Below are 16,090 nucleotides of genomic sequence, written 5' to 3'. Positions count from 1 at the left end.
CTGTAACGCACTGTTCCTCTTAATGAGCACAGATCAGCTTTCTTGAAGTTCCTGGTTGATGTCCCATTGAGACACCTTGTGGGGCCAAATCTGTTTTTTGTTCAGCCGTAGCATTGCATCATAAGGCAGCTTCGCCACAGGTGCCTTTCACTGCTACTGCTACCATACGTGATGAAATCTGTTCCTGTAGAAAGAAAGAAAAAAATATTATGAAGAAAAACGTGGAGCAACCCTGCGCTGCTAGTAAAAACTCTTTTTGCAACCTGAACAAATAGGCTGATTTAGAAGTTAGCATACACACTTCTTCACGCATACATTCTCAGCCATTTAAATTCTGGATATCATCTTGGTAACATACCCCAAACTGTCGACTGTAACGTTTCTGTTCAGTAATATCTTATAACCAGGGCTTTTTTTCTGGGAAAAGAGGTGGTGGAACTCAGAGGGTTGCCAGCACAGGGGGCAACTGCTGGCGGGCGGTGGTGCCCCTGGTAACACATGCACACATGCAAAGTGCGCACATGCTTCCAGGACCACGCAATGACATCATTTTGGGTCAGCTGGAACAAGGGGGGAGTTTTTTAAAGTTTAAATTGCCCTCGGTGAAAATGGTCACATGGCCGGTGGCGCCGCCTCCTGATCTACGGACAGAAGGGAGTTTAGATCGCCCTCCATGTCGTGGCGCGGAGGGCGATCTAAACTCCCCTCTGTCTGGAGATCAGGGGGCGGGGCCACCGGCCATGTGACCATTTTCAAGAGGTGCCGGAACTCCATTCCACCACGTTCCAGCTGAAAAAAAGCCTTGCTTATAACAGTAAATTTTCTCTGTCTAATTTCGTAGACTTCAAAGCCATGATGCATCACTCTGTTCTCGTCATCCCTAACCAGAACACGTATACTCTCTTGTTCCTTCAGCCCTCTTTCCTTCTTTCTTTCCTCCCAAGATTCTAAAACAGTTGCTGGGCTACCCATTTAACCAACCCTGTGTCTGTTCTTTATCAACACAGAGACTCCCATGCGCCAATCTGAAGTAACAATTTAAATATTCATTTGGAATGTCCATATTAAAAAAGCTACATCATGTATCAAAAACTCATAAAAGTGTATTCAGAATTATGTGATGTATTGGTGTTGTCACGGAGCCTTCAGACTCTTCGAAGCTACCTTATATTTAATGCACTTGAATGCATTTAAAATGGAGGGTGAGGAGGACTTTGGCTCTGTGTTGGATCCTGATTAGCAGACTGGATTTGCAGCAGGAAGCAAGAAAGGATGCACCCTTCTGTTACCCCCTGCCCCATCTTGTGTCCTTTTTAATACTGAAACCTGCTTTCATGTTAATCCCTAATACGCTTTCTTTGGAACAAAATAGAAAAGAGTCCAGTAGCATCTTTAAGACTAACCAACTTTACTGTAGCATAAGCTTTCGAGAACTACAGGTCTCTTCATCAGATGCATGTGACGAAGAGAGCTGTGGTTCTCGAAAGCTTATGCTACAGTAAAGTTGGTTAGTCTTAAAGATGCTACTGGACTCTTTTCTTTTTGACTGTTAACGGCACTCTCTGTTGTACGCTCCAAGCATAGGAATTGTGTGATACGCAATACTGAATGACATTAGCACTTTCGTATGTTATAGGATTGGTTTATGTGGGCTTAAGGCTCTTTGTAGGTGTATTTACCTTATGGATTAACTGGCTGCAGATGCAGTGAAGTACCTGTTGAATGACCATCCACAAACTCTCATTAAATATACTTTATTGTAGTTTTTAATAGTACATATTCTATCTTAGTTAGGCTTCATGGGTATTGTTGTTATTAGACCACTTGAAGGCTGGCGGTCCTAGTCTGGAGTCTGGACCATTGCCCGTGTGCCCTCCCACCCCTTTTGACTGGTAGCCCACCAGCATCCTCACCGGCGGAAGCTGCAGATCTTTGGCTTTCCAGGCCAAAAAATATTGGCTGTTCCTGTCCCAGAGGAGGCTGTTACTTTCAGCTTAAAAGTTCCCAGAGAGAGGGTAGCCATCGTCAGAATGCTGAACTAGCTGGACCGCCGTCTGATCAAGCCAGTCCACTTTTTCTAAAATTGACTTTGCAATCGCCTGAAACACGTTTGCTAGATTGGAGCATGTAATGACCTCTCATAGAGAGAGAAGTCTGTTGGCTGGAGCAAGAGAGCTAGCCGCCTTTTAATGCCGGTTGTGCAATTGCAGTGCTTTTGTATTTGTTTTCTAGTTCAGGCGCTGTTCAGTCTCCCACAAACACAATTTGAAGCGTGTGTCTGTGTGTGTGGTGTGGAAAGGAGGATGGTGTGATGTTTCTCTGTAGAGTTGTATAATCTAGGGCTGGGATCAGTGTGGTTTATGTATGCTGCATGTTTTGTTTGGATTTTATTGGATTTCTAATATTTTTTGTTGATTTCATCGGATGTAATAGATTATTGATGTGAAACGCACAGCGAGTTCTTAACTGAGGAGAAGTGGGATAAAAATCAAATAAAAATAAATGAAATAAATACGTCTGAAAGGTTAGCTTTGGATTTAGAAGCTCACAGCATCTGTGAAGATGAAAATTGAACTTGGGTTTGGGATGTGTGTGGTGACCTGTCTGCTCTAGGGGTGGGTTCCATGTCTGGAGTTCATGCCTGCCTGCGCGCTTGCTTAGAAAAGTGGGTCCTCCCGTGGCAGACATCCTGGAGCGAGTCACTCCTCCCTTCTGCCTACGTGGGCAGAGCCAAAGATTCCTCAAGCCCTTGGGTGGGGAGAGTGTTTTTCGCTTTCAGTCCTGCTTCTGCGGAGAGTGCAGGGTCGGTAAGCGGCTCAGCAGCGGACGACAGGCTTTAGAATCTGGATCCACTCCAAATCCCTTTCTAGCTATTTTTGCAGATCAGGATTTGGGAAGGAGGAGGAATTGGTCCATCTCCTTTTTACGAGATAAAGAGAAAGAATGTCAGCCAGCTATAGGAATTCTGCTCTGTCACCCCACTACCAAAGCTTGCCTATTGCTGGAGGAGGATACAGGATGCTGTTATTACAGCCTGCCTTCTGCAATTGATCCCCATCGGGTCAGGAGGCCCAGTCTCATAAAGAGAGGTCCCTCTCACCCTCGGAAAGTGCTCAGAGACCGCATTCTTTGTGCCCTGTCTCCAGAGCTGCCTGGAGGTGCGTAGTTGGCTGTTGTCCACTAAAAGCAGGTCGTAGCTTCTCTCCAGAAATACTGTTCTCCCCGTCCAGTTTTTCCTAGCAAGCAGAGCAGCACCGGCTTCCTAGAATATAAGAGCAGCCATGCTGAATCAGACAAATGATCCATCTCATGCAGCGTTCCGTATTGTAAGCTGACCAACCAGATGTTCTTGGTGGGATTGGCTCATTTGCGACCCCCGCTTCTCCCTTCCTTTTATTTATTTGCTCATCAAGTACATTTTGCGCCTCCACTTCTCAGTACTCTGCTTGCTCGAATGTTTGCTCTGCTCCCTTCCCTTCTGTACAACAGCCATCTCTCCAGTTGGGGAAGGGGTGAATTCTCTGCAGTTGTCTACGTACAGGACTCAATGTTTTCAGGTTCTGGAGCTAGCTGCAGCTGCAGCTATTGCCAGGAGCTGCAAGAGCCTCTCTGTCTTGAGAGCTCGGCACGCCCCAGTGTGACATAGCACTTCCTGTAGGGCAAACACTTGGAACAAATGGCCACCTGAGACCTAAATTTCTTCAGGAGAGTCCCCACGTATGTGAAAGCATTTCTCTTTAGACGCACGGGTTGTGAAAAGATTGTTTGCTTTTCCTCCTTTTTTATATTGCTGAAAGAACTAGCGTCTTGGAGAGGATTAACGGTAAAGAGGGTAACAATACAAAAAAGCGCTGTGATGAATATCAAGCTCAGAACATGCCAATTAAGGAACCGATAAATGTGTTGGAGATCCATCAGGGAGCACCTCCAATTAAGAATGCGTGGCATGTGGCAGAAGCACCAATTAGGGACGCCAATCGTGATGGCTTGGACGGGTCTCGCTCGAAATGCTGTCGAACATACTGATTCATATGTCATTGACAGCCGCCTTCCTCATCAGCAGAGCCGTGAACGTCCCGTAAATGCCATCTAGATAGAGACGCAGCATCGCATCAAATTGCTTTGCGCATGTCAAACTGGGATTTCGATCGCATAGATCTGGATACCAGAGGTCATTTTATTAGTTTGCCAAATCAAAGTGCCAGCTGTTCAAACTAACTGCTTAATTGGCCTTATCAGAGGAGAGTAGGAACGAAGACTGTTCATCTCAGTTAGGCCTCTACGAGGAGGTAGCCTCTTCCCGTCTTCAGGTGGGGGGTGGGTTGTTTGAGATATTCTAAGTAGAATGAGTTTGAAGTTCCACCCCAGGGAGCTTACAGATAGAGATGGTAGTGACCAGAAGTACAATTGATTGGAAACAAAATATTTATTTATTATATTAGATTTTTAAAAGAGTCCAGTAGCACCTTTAAGACTAACCAATTTTATTGTAGCATAAGCTTTCGAGAATCAAGTTCTCTTCGTCAGATGCCTGATACAGAGACTGGAGTCTCTGTATCAGGCATCTGACGAAGAGAACTTGATTCTCGAAAGCTTATGCTACAATAAAATTGGTTAGTCTTAAAGGTGCTACTGGACTCTTTTTGATTTTGCTACCACAGACTAACACGGCTAACTCCTCTGCATCTATTAGATTTTTAGTCCACCCTCCCTGCCAAGCGGGCTCAGGGTGGAGCACAACATTTTAATTTACATAAAAACACATAAAAACAGATAAAAACATTACAATAAAATTTAAAACACTACATACAATAAAAACTTCTCCTCAGACGGCAATGGAAGAGTTACTTCATTTCAGACATGGCCCATATATCCATATCTCTAGATATATATAGGGTGGTGGACAGATCAAAATACTGGCCTTGTAAGTGAGGTGGCTATATTTGTGCCAAAAAGCTGATGCAGGGTATCTCTACCAGTTTAATAGTTAGGACGACTAGTAGAGTGAACAAGAGATCCGTAGATGTGACTAGTAAAGAGTTCAGTAGTACCCGATGAAGAGATCTGTGGTTCTTGAAAGCTTGTGCTACAATAAACTTGGTTAGTCTTAAAGGTGCTACTGAACTCTTTACTATTTTGCAACTAGACTAACACGGCTAACTCCTCTGGATCTATGTACATGTGACTGGCAATCTTTGGGGCAAACTGACTTTTTTCAAATTGGCTGGATGTGTGTTAAAAAGATAAAATAAAAGTATAGTGGCACCTTAAATTTATTTATTTTACTTCATTTATTTATTTATACAAAATTTATTTATTTTACTTCATTTATAGTCTTTCTTCTCAATGGGGACCCAAAGCAGTTTCATCATTCTCCTCTCCTTAATTTTATTCTCACAACAACCCTGTGAGGTAGGTTAGGCTGAGCATGCGCGACTGGCCCAAGGTCATCCAGTGAGCTTGCATGACAGATTGGGGATTTGAACTCAGGTCTCCCAGATCCTACTCCAACACTTTCTTAACCACTACACTAGACTGTTCCTGTGGCTCGTGAAAGCTCTTATTTTAATAAATGTTCGTGCCGCTAGATTTCTTCTTTTGCTAATCATCATGAATATGCATTCTTTGCAATCATCGTGAATATGTATTGTCCAGGTTGTGGCTTGCCTCTTTCCTCAAAGGGGCAGGGTGTGGGGAGGAGGGGGTGTTAAACAAGGATGTGTTGCAGTTTATAGATGAATTAGGCCATTACCAGCACAGGTTTTCCAGATTTAAATTTAAACCCAGCTGACTTTTTGACAGTATATTTCCACCAACTTCTTTGTTGGACTACATTGATTGTAGTACATTTCTGATGTGGTCGGTGACCTAGAACTTTGGTCACCAATCTATTCCCGAAGCATTAATTAAGCTGGTAATGGGGTGTATGCTACCACAGACTTTACTGCTATGTGCGACTCTGTTTGAAGTCTTCCAAAAGAGCCTTCTTCCAACTTGAGTGGCTTTTCCATTGGCGGGAGAGCCACTTAAGTTAGAAGGAAGCATCTTGGACGGTGTTCCAGGCCAACAGCATTGTAGGGTTAGTTGTGCTTCTGGGCCTTGTGTGAAGACGAGCATCCTGGCACACGAGGAAGCAATGAACGCTGATCCTATATTCCCTTCATATAGCCCCATGCTGTCAATTTGACCGCTTGCCCATGACAGGCCAGTCGTAGGGACAGAGAGGCAACTTGTCTGGGGGCAGAAACCTTGACAGGGCAGATTATGAGTGGCATGTTGCCCACCGCCTGCTTTTGTAGGCTGTCTGCAAGGCAGAGGTGTGTCTGCCCCAGTCACGGGACTTCTTTTTTATTCTAATCGTTACATATTTTTGAGCCAGAGGGGCGTAATACTTAGACTTGGCATTGGAACACTCGTTGCTGAGCAACAGGGTCTTCATCCAGGAAACTGTTCCTAAATGTAAGTCTGGTTTTATTCAGTGGAGCTTATAGCCAGGAAGGTATTCTGAGGACGGTATCTTCAGATTGCAATTTCCACCCTGTCGTGAAGTCTACTGGGCGGCCCTTCAGCCAGTCACTGTCGCTGAGTCTGCCCTACCTCACAGGGTTGTTGTGGAAATTGAACAGGGGATCAACCATGAGCTCCTCAGAGGAAGGGCAGGATAAAAACAATTATAAACAGCGGTATGGCCCAGGCTAGCCTGGTCACGTCAAATCTTGGAAGCTAAGTAGGGTCGGCCCTGGTTAGTATTTGGATGGAAGACCACCAAAGGAAGTCCACACGCAATGGCAATCCACCTCTGAATATCTCTTGATTTGAAAACCCTACGGCTGTGCCTTGACGGCATTTCCACCCACCAGACAGAAATGAGGAAGCTGCTGTCTCCTTTCGGACGTAGTGGCTGAGTTTAGTCGATGTGAGATCCAGCCCTGTGCCTAACGCACATTTCTCTCCTCCTGCACGTGCTTACTGGCAACTCTACTGAATTGTTTAGCATTGTGTAGCCCGTCACAATTCCCACCAGACTTCTATTTGCTGACCAATTTAGACTGCTAGTTCCGTCTCCTATTAAATTTGTTCACTCTGCTAAATTAAGACATCTTTTTTTTTCTTTTTTTTGCTTTTGTGAAGCATTTAAGCTTCTCCTCCTTTGGCTGGGACGTAATAGCTGCTTTTCTTCCCTTGGATGCTAACTTCTCCCCATCCCCAGCCAGATATTTGCAGTGTCCAGGGGTGTGTGTGCGTGAACTCCCTTTTGCCCTGCCCTATTCTCCCAGTCCCCTTCGACAGCTCTTACTGTCCCCCCCCACCACCTCTTTTTATTAAAATGTTATTTTACAAATGCAACTAGCTAATGAATGGCACATTATTGCTCTAGCCCGGCCAAAATAGCTGCTTTTCTTCTTCTGAATATTGTCAACTCCCTTTCCAATTATGGGAGGGGGGCAAGATTCAGTCAACCCCCCCTCCCTCCCGCCCTCATTCCTCCAGCCCAGTTCTGCAGTTCTGTTTCCCCCCCTTTATTAACGTGTCATTAAAAAAAATTACAGCTTGCAAATGAATAGACATAAAAGACATTTTCAGTGACCATCAGTGACATAATTGGCAGAAATGGCCTTTTTTTCTTTTACCCATTATCGTTTGCTGACCCATCCTTGAATTTTAAAAGTTAATGAACATTGACCATTCATCCTTAAAAGTGCTTGCGGTACAGAATCCAGTCCAGCCTGATTGCTGAGCAGAAAAGCAAAGGGAGAGGGCAAGGAGTGTGTCTGTCTGGGGGTGGGAACCCAAAATGGCCAGAGAATCAAATGTAATATCAGGTAATATCTGCAACCTCCCCAGGTCTCTTGAATTTTCTGTGCTTACAGAGCCATCGTAGGCAGTGCTACACTGCTAGACTTCTGTGGGCTTAGAAGGGTGTGACTCTGTTTAGGATGGGCCTTGAAATAGAAACATAGAGCTGGAAGGGGTACCAAGAGTAACCTAGTCCAACTCCTGCCCAGTGCAGGAAATTCACAGCTATCTCCACCCCTCACCTACCCTAGTGACCTTTGCTCTATGCCCAGAAGAAGGCCAAAAAAGCCTCCAGGATCCCTGGTCAATCTGGCCAGGAGGAAAATCCCTTCCCAAAGTGGTGATCAGAATTACCCTGGGCAGGTAAGAAAGGGCCACAAGAGCCTAGCACTGGCTCATCCCTCCAAAGAAGGAGAGCCCTCCACCTCCCAAGGAGGTGCTCATCTTCCAAGAGGCATAAGAACATAAGCACCACATTGGTTCATCAGGCCACAAAACCCGTCAGGTCCAGCATTCTGTCTCCAACAGTGATCAGCCGTACTCCCAACCAGGATGTGATCACGATGGCCAGCCTGTCTGTCTCAAGGAGTCTTCTGCCTGTGGATCTGGAATTCAGTTTTACTGTTCCCTCGCTAGAAATTAACAGCATTGATAGATCTCTCCTTTGTGGTTTTAAAGCAATCTGCGGCCAATGCCACATCTTGAGGTACACGAGTCCTGTACCGTTAAGGGCTTTGTAGCTGATAGCTAGAACCTTCAACTGAGCCCAGTAATTGATCAGTAACCAGTGGAGCATCTGGAGAGCGGGTGGGGATAACTGTGTTTCATGGCCTGAGAGCCTTGGAGGAAGGGTAGGGTAAAGATGTGCGGATGGGTGGTGAGGTATGAAGATGCCCTGAATACTTTTGGCAAATTACCCAGATGCTGAGCTAATGGAGAAAAGAAAGTTGGTATCGGTTATACCTCCAAAGTGTTAGCTGTGTAAGTCTGTTACCACAGAAACAGATAGGAACCTGGAAGTCTTAATACATTTTCATGAACTACTCTCACTTCCTCAGATATGTCTGAGGAAGGGTGTTCTAGATCACAAAAGCTTATGCTCGCACAAAACTGGTTCTTCTTTGGAGAGCCAGAAGACTCTTGTTGTAGTTGTCCTTTCTGCCATCTGTCTTGGGTTGCAGAGGAAGTAGGTCTCCTTCCGTTCATCTTTTGGGACAGTGACGCCTTGATGCCGTACAGTATGGAGCTTGCTATCAGACATGGCAGGGGTGCTGTAGATCAGCTTCCATCACATACACACACCCAGCCTTCCTGCTTCTATCGACACCCCCCCTCCACCACATACCCTAGTAGTGATGGTCCCCCTCTCTCCTTTTACTAATGCAACCTCTGATGGCATTGCCTGACTTTGTAAAGAGTATCGTCTTACTGAGTTGCAAGTAGCACATCTACCCACTATTGCTTTTGGTTTGCAGCCTGTGGTTTCTAATCTGCTTGTTTCTTGTGTCTCAAAGTACCCTTTGCTCCCGTCTCTTGATTTTTCATTACCAAAATTTCTGCTCGTTTTTATAAGCTACTTTTCAGAAACAGACCCGTGTACCTTGCCAACCAACCGATGATGTCAGCTGCTATATAAAAGGAAAATACGCATTATCCTCCCTTTACATTCTTTTTGATGTTTGCTCTTTAGGTAATGATTCTGACGTTGACCTTGACAGGAGGGAAGATGAGCGTGAAAAAGCACCTAAGAGGCCACGGCTGCAGAGATCTGAGAAGAGCCTTTTGGCAAAGGAAGCAGACCAGGTCTCGGGAGCTAAGAACCCAATTATAAGTGTGGTTTTGACAGCCCACGAAGCTATTCCAGGTAACCATAATGAAAGAGACCGAGAGAGATTTTATATCAGAAAGTAAAGTGAACACTTCCAAAAGTTTCCCATCGTTTCCAGATCTCGTTGTTCTCCCTGCCATGGCATGTGTGTTTTGTTCTTTGTAGCCACATAACGAAGGCATTTTGCGATCTGCATTGCTGAGACCAGATTTCAAAATACATAATCTGGTTTTGATCACCAAACAGTAGATGCAGAATCTGGAGAATTTCTGGTTTTATGTATCTAAAAAAAAAAACAGGAGATAAATATTTTAAGCTTGTATGAAAGATGGGTGTAAAAGTTTGTGTGGAAGATGGGTGTAATGCAGAATTCCTTCATATTTGGAATTTATTATGAGATTGACATGAAAATCTGTAAAGAACTCTGGTCAGATGTTTTGTTTCTCAGCCAATTACGTTTTAATGTGCTGATGGGAAAACTTCTTTTCCCTCTCTCAATTTTATTTTTACTTAGTCTCAAGTTTCAGTATGGGAGTTTACTTAAATATTTACAATATTTAAGTAGAATCACGTTAATATGGACTGTTTATCCCATGTGAATCCTTCCATCTCTCCGAGGAGCTCAGGACCCCTTCTCGGGCTTATCCTAGAAGCGATGGTGTGAGCATCTATCACAGTGTGCCTGCCTGTTCATGCTGATGTTAACTCTGTACAGTCCCAGATAAATAATCTGCATGGATGTTGCATGGTTGCAGCTTGTCACAATGCAGGTCCTCCTTCATGAACGTTAATTGAAAGGCAGATGAGAAGGCTAGGCCAGGGAGCTGAATGAGCCGAGAGGCACACAAAAAAAGAGCAGAAAATAAATAGTAAAAAGAATTCGCAGGCCAGGGAAGTGAAAAGTTGGTGGGACAAGAGCTTCTGCTTGCAACCCTTGGTGACGTCGTTGCATCTTTGATACTATATCAGAGAAAAACAGAACACAAGTGCATTCTTCCCCCCAACCCTGGCCATGAGCAGTATTGAATCTCCGGCTATTGGTTTGATGTCTGGTATTCCAGTTCAGTGGAAGCAGGAGCTAGGAGAAGCCTGGGCTTTTGCAAGCCTTGCTGTATATTTCTTAGAGCAAGTGCTTAAGCAGCTAGCATCTGATTTTCTCTCTCACCTATGTCCACTTTTGGATGTATCTAGAGTTCTTGGGCCACTCTTCTTGCCCCCAGCCCATAAAGACACTTCTTAAGTGACTTCCATTCCCTAAAGACTTCATCCGGTGGGGAGAAAATACTCGATTCACTTTGCCATTGGCTCCTGTGATGTATTTTCCTCCCTGTGACAAAATTAGAGCTTTGGTAAGTTGAACAGAAAAGCAGGTTCGCTTTTTTTAAGCTACAGGATTCTTTATTGTCTTCATGCTTAGCGGCAAATTTTCATCTGAGCAGAACACACTTCACAAATGTCCCGTTATTATTTCCCCCCCCCTATGTTCTGTAATGACACCCTCATAGAAGATGCCATGTAATCTTTTTTTCAATTAGAGGGATGAAGGGTGGGGTGAGGGAATCCTGAATATTAGCAGATTGTTTTTCAAGGCAATAAGTGGAGCATCCTGTACAGACAGCATGTCTCTGTTGCCATTTTAGCTATATTCTTGCAGTGGTTTCATACTGACTATTCAGTACTCTTCTGTCCTGTGCTCTTTGGAGACAGGTTCAGGGCCGTTCTTTATCTTGTTCGTAGCACTGCAGGACCACAGCCAATTTCTTTTCAGCAGGTTTGGTTGCATCTGATTTTCCAGTGCAAAGAAGTCAGATACACTTTTGCCTTTTATTAAGGTGAATTTAATGCTTATGAAAGGTGGTAAATTGACACCTTTGGCTGATGTGAAAAGCTGAGTATAATCCACAGAATAAGCCATCAGCATTTATTTTGGAATTACCAGTCTTGATCCATAACTCTTCAAATTAAGCGCAGGAAGAATCTGTGCTTTGGTATGTGCGTGTGAATTGAACCAGCACACAAGAACGTAAGAGCGCTTCATTTGCCACATTGTTGCCCATTCAACCAAATTCTGGAGATCCTCCAGGACCTCTTCATAGGCAACCTTGGTTTTCACCATACTGAATCATTTTGTGTCTGTAAACTTTATTCCTACTCTTTGCTTCCTGCCATTTAACCAATTTTTAATCCATAAGAGGCCCCGTGCTCTTATCCCATGTCTGCTAAGCTTATTCACGAGTCTTTGGTGAAGAATCTTGTCAAAAGCCTCTGAAAAGTCCAAGTAATAATGTCTGTTGAGTCATCATTATTTACACATTTGTTCACTTTCTCAAAGAACTCCGAAAAGCCTGGTGAGGAATGAATTGCCTTTGCAGAAGCCATGCTGATTCCCCCTTAGCAGGCTTGTTCTTCTGTGTACCTGATAGATCAACAATCTCACGTTTGAGTTTCCTAAGAACTTTTGGTGTTAGGTCATCAGGACTGGGAGACATACTGGTTTTTAATTTCCCCAGTAGGTCTAGAAATTCATCTCTCATCACCTCAAGTTGACTCCGTTCTTCAGACTCCTTTCCTGCAAATCATGGCATGGGTACATGGCTTGGGTACATGCTCCGCACTTTCTACAGTGAACATAGATGCAAAGAATTCTTCTGCTATCTCCCCATCTTCTCTGCTATCTCCCCATCTTCCTTTAGCAGTCCTTCTATTCCTTGGCCATCCAAAGACCCAGTTGCTTCACTGGCTGGTTTTGTGCTCTGGACATAGTTAAATAAATGTTTATCTTGCAGAGCAGAGAGTGTTTACGATTCTTTGTGTCTTCTGCCATGCTTTAGTCCAGCATTTTCTCTGAATTCATGCTAGCTCTGTCTGTCTGCAGTGGTGGTCATATTGCAGTCACATCCCGTGTTCTTTAAAAAAAAAAAGTCTGTTTTGTATTCTTCATTAACAAGCAGAGAAAAGGAGAGCATTGTATCCCAGTCTCCTCCCCACCTATCTTCCTGCTCTCTCTTAGTTCCAAACATTTCACCCACAAATGGGGACGCAGCTATAGGGGTGAACAGCTGTGGTGAAGCACCTGCTTCGCTTGCAGACGGTCCAAGCATTTCCAGTGAAAACAATCAGACAGTAGGTGATAGGAAAGACACTGAGATACTGGAGGACTCACTGCCAATCACAGTAGACAATATTGACCGTGATAGACCAATGATCAGACGCAGCGGAAGGCAGCTTCATGTGTATGAGGTGGGTGGAGGAAAGGACGAGGTGCAGCACAGAGGTGTGCATGAAAGCGAGGCCACATCTCGATTCCTTTGCAGTGTCCAGCAGCGTTTTTGGTGGTTACCGGTCCAGAGATTGCCGCTGATGTGATTCAGGTCCCGCCCCTCCATCCCACCTGCTACCAGGAATCCTGGGAAGGAAGACACAAGACTGGCTTTAGAGGGGTGCCAACTGTGCAGACACTCCCTGCTGCTATCCACCACCTGGGGGGATGGCCGATGCATCTTTTGCGAGTTAGCAAAGCTAATGAGCCCAACCCCTGGCCTTTTGTGGTGTGACCCGGAAACCCACTCTTGCTTGCCCCTTGATCTGAATCCTAGACTCTCGGGCAGAAGGCAGTTTGGCTTGCTTGGTTCCACCATTAATGACCACATTGATTAAAGAAAGGCATTGATAGCATACCTGCGCATACGATGAACTGCCAAAGGGACAAAAAGGAGGAGGGCCTGGCATATAAATGGATAGCAAGGTGCCCTCCATTCCCCCTATTTCTAGCCTCACTTTGAGCTTTATCTTACTTTGCCAGCTATATTCTCACTCTCCCCTCCCTCACACACACGTGCACACACACACAGCATTCATAACTGTTGTGTTTACTCCATTTGATGAGTCCTTTCTTTCAGTATAAAGGAAAGCAAACTATTGTGGCCTTTCTAGATAAGTCCCCAGTGTCATAAATTGAAATGTGATGCAGCTTTGATATAATCCACCAGAAGTAAAAAGCTTTTAAACTTAAAGGAACCAGTTGCTGGTAAAACCAGGTAAGCTCTTACTTAAGATAGAAATGCCCTGTTATCTTGGCAAATATGTTTTCCCAAATCCAATGTTTGCAGTGGGTGTTTGGGGGGAGGGGGGACTGGTTTAGCATGCTGCTAAGGGAAATGAGCTGTGATCTGGAAGTCCCTGGTTTGAATCTTGCCTCTGTTATGAACTCACCAGGTGGGCTTTCAAAAACTGTTCTCTAACTCTCGATTCTCCCATGGGCAGTATGGGGATTATTTGTTTGTTTGTTTGTTTATGCCACCTTTCCACCCAAATAGGGTTCCCATATTCACTATTAAGACATTTAAAACATTAAAATATTTAAAGTGCACATATAAATTCAATAAAAAGCATATAGCCAAAGAGTCCCTCTGAATGAGACGCCTCGGCATGTGTTCATCAAGTGTAGGGAAATGCAGTGTTAGCCAGGACATGTCGTTTAAAGAGACAGAGCCTGCGGAGATCACTCCTCAGAGGGTTTGTTAACTTCATCTTCCCCTCCCGGAAGTCTCTGTTAGTTTCACCTCTCCAGTCTAAAACTGTGTGGGATGGCAACCAGAGGGCAGCGAGGAATGGAAATGGGCTGGAGCTGCCTTCCAGAGGCCAGGCTTGGACCTGGAGAGGTTCTAATGGGCCTGAAGTTTCCCTTCTGGTATTTCACAGCCCCTTCACACAGCTCCAGTGTATAGCAAAGCCTTTGCCCTGCCGCCGTCTTTGTCTTTTTAGACTACCTTTCCTGGCTACCATTGCATCTCCCGACGTGTTCTTCACATGTCATATGTCTCGTGTAGAGAGACTCATAGAAACAAACACAACCAGGGAAGATTCCAGTAAGTGCTTACTGAGGTACATCCAACAAAACAAAAAAGTCTTCACCAGCTAGCGGAAGACAGTGACAGAATAGGACAGGAAAATCCCCCTGGGGAGGGAGTTCCAAAGTTTTGGCACCATAATGTGTTGTGAGAAATGCATATGTAGGATTTTGAATACTGAAAGTCCAGCATGATGACCAGGAGTTGATTGCAGGGCAGAATCTACAGGTGGAGACAAGATCAAGCAGACCCTTCTCAACTACCCATTTTGCTCTGCAAATGCCTTCCTGGACCTTGCATTAGCGTTGCTTGGGGGAAAAGGGACAGGGAAGCTCACGTGTCCCTTGTAACATACACTCCTGTCCTTAGCTAAAGCTGTAGGGGTGACCTTTGCAGCTCTGTGTTTTTGAGAGGGCAAGTGAAACACACGCACACCCTTTAAATTATAACTTACTGTTTTTTTAAAAAAACAACAACAACACTGGGTTGGATCCTATGAATTATGAACAACAAGAGTTCACAGATCAGATCTTTCCCAGGGTGCAGCCACTCCTCCTCTCTCTAGAAGATGCTTCTGCCCGCAAGAGCAAAGTGAAATGTGGCACAAGCGCAACAAGCTGGAAGAATTGGCAGAAATTACCCACTTCCACTCTGGCTCCCATTCTCACTATGTTCAAGAAAGAGCCTGCATGTGAAGGGTGACTTCTGCCAGTTTTCAGTTAACCTACCACCCTTCACACTCCCACCCTTCACACTGCATTCTTCTCTTACTCTTGATGAGCAGCTTTGGGGTGGGTGCGGGGAGCGCATTGGAAGTTTCAGGGGAAAAGGAGGGACCCATTGCAATTTAAATTACCCATAAGCAGGGCTCATTTTGAGGGGGAACACACAGAAACGCAGTTCCGGCAGTAGAGGTCACATGTCAGGTGGCCTCGCCCAGCTGACTCTTGGCCATTTTGGGCCTGTTTCAGCCTAGATTGGGGCTGAAACAGCCCGCATCAGGCCTCTGACGGGTGGTGGATCACTCTCCCACTCATCAGCGGCCCAATCCTGACCATTTGGGGCCCCTTTTCGGCCATTTTCAGCCCCTTTTTGCCATTTTGGGCCCAATTTCGGCCCTGAATGGCCAGGATTGGGTCCAAAACAGCCAGGATAGGTGATGTCGGGGTGTGTGGCATATGCAAATCAGTTATGCGAATGACACACTTCTGGTGATGGCAAGGGGCATGGCATATGCTAATGAGTTATGCTAATGAGTTATGCTGATAAGTTCCTCCAACTCTTTTTCTACGAAATGACCCCTGCCCGTAAGTAACAGTAGAACAAAACAGCTATCATTCAATTACGTGTATTATTCAACCATTAGTCAATCAACATTTCCAGCAACCAGTAGGGCATATACATGGTTACAAGTTATTTTTGATAATTTTTGTGTGTATGTTTGTGTGTTGTCTTCTCTCAGGTGCTACAAAGATAGTCCCAGTTGAAGCTGCTCCAGAAACTGAACAAGCAGCCAATCTGGAGACGTCCGCTTCAGACTCATTGCAGCGAAGAGGGTATCAGGAATATGCCATTCAGCAAACCCCCTACGAGCAACCGTTGAAATCCAGCAGGT

General features: G+C 44.9%; 1 protein-coding gene across 1 annotated transcript in view; it reads left to right on the top strand.

Annotated features, from left to right (window-relative positions):
• The window catches only part of ZFAT (zinc finger and AT-hook domain containing), a 112,316-nt gene that overhangs the window by 18,048 nt on the left and 78,178 nt on the right, over positions 1–16,090 (top strand). Inside the window, exons 4-5 of the mRNA XM_054986064.1 lie at positions 9,488–9,661; positions 15,938–16,088. Of these exons, the coding sequence (XP_054842039.1) occupies positions 9,488–9,661; positions 15,938–16,088 (325 nt within the window). The remainder of the gene's footprint in view (positions 1–9,487; positions 9,662–15,937; positions 16,089–16,090) is intronic.

The sequence above is a fragment of the Eublepharis macularius genome, chromosome 7, assembly GCF_028583425.1.
Source record: "Eublepharis macularius isolate TG4126 chromosome 7, MPM_Emac_v1.0, whole genome shotgun sequence".
Taxonomy (NCBI): domain Eukaryota; kingdom Metazoa; phylum Chordata; class Lepidosauria; order Squamata; family Eublepharidae; genus Eublepharis; species Eublepharis macularius.
The sequence above is the reverse complement of the archived record's forward strand: the minus strand, read 5'-3'. Positions and strand labels throughout refer to the sequence as shown.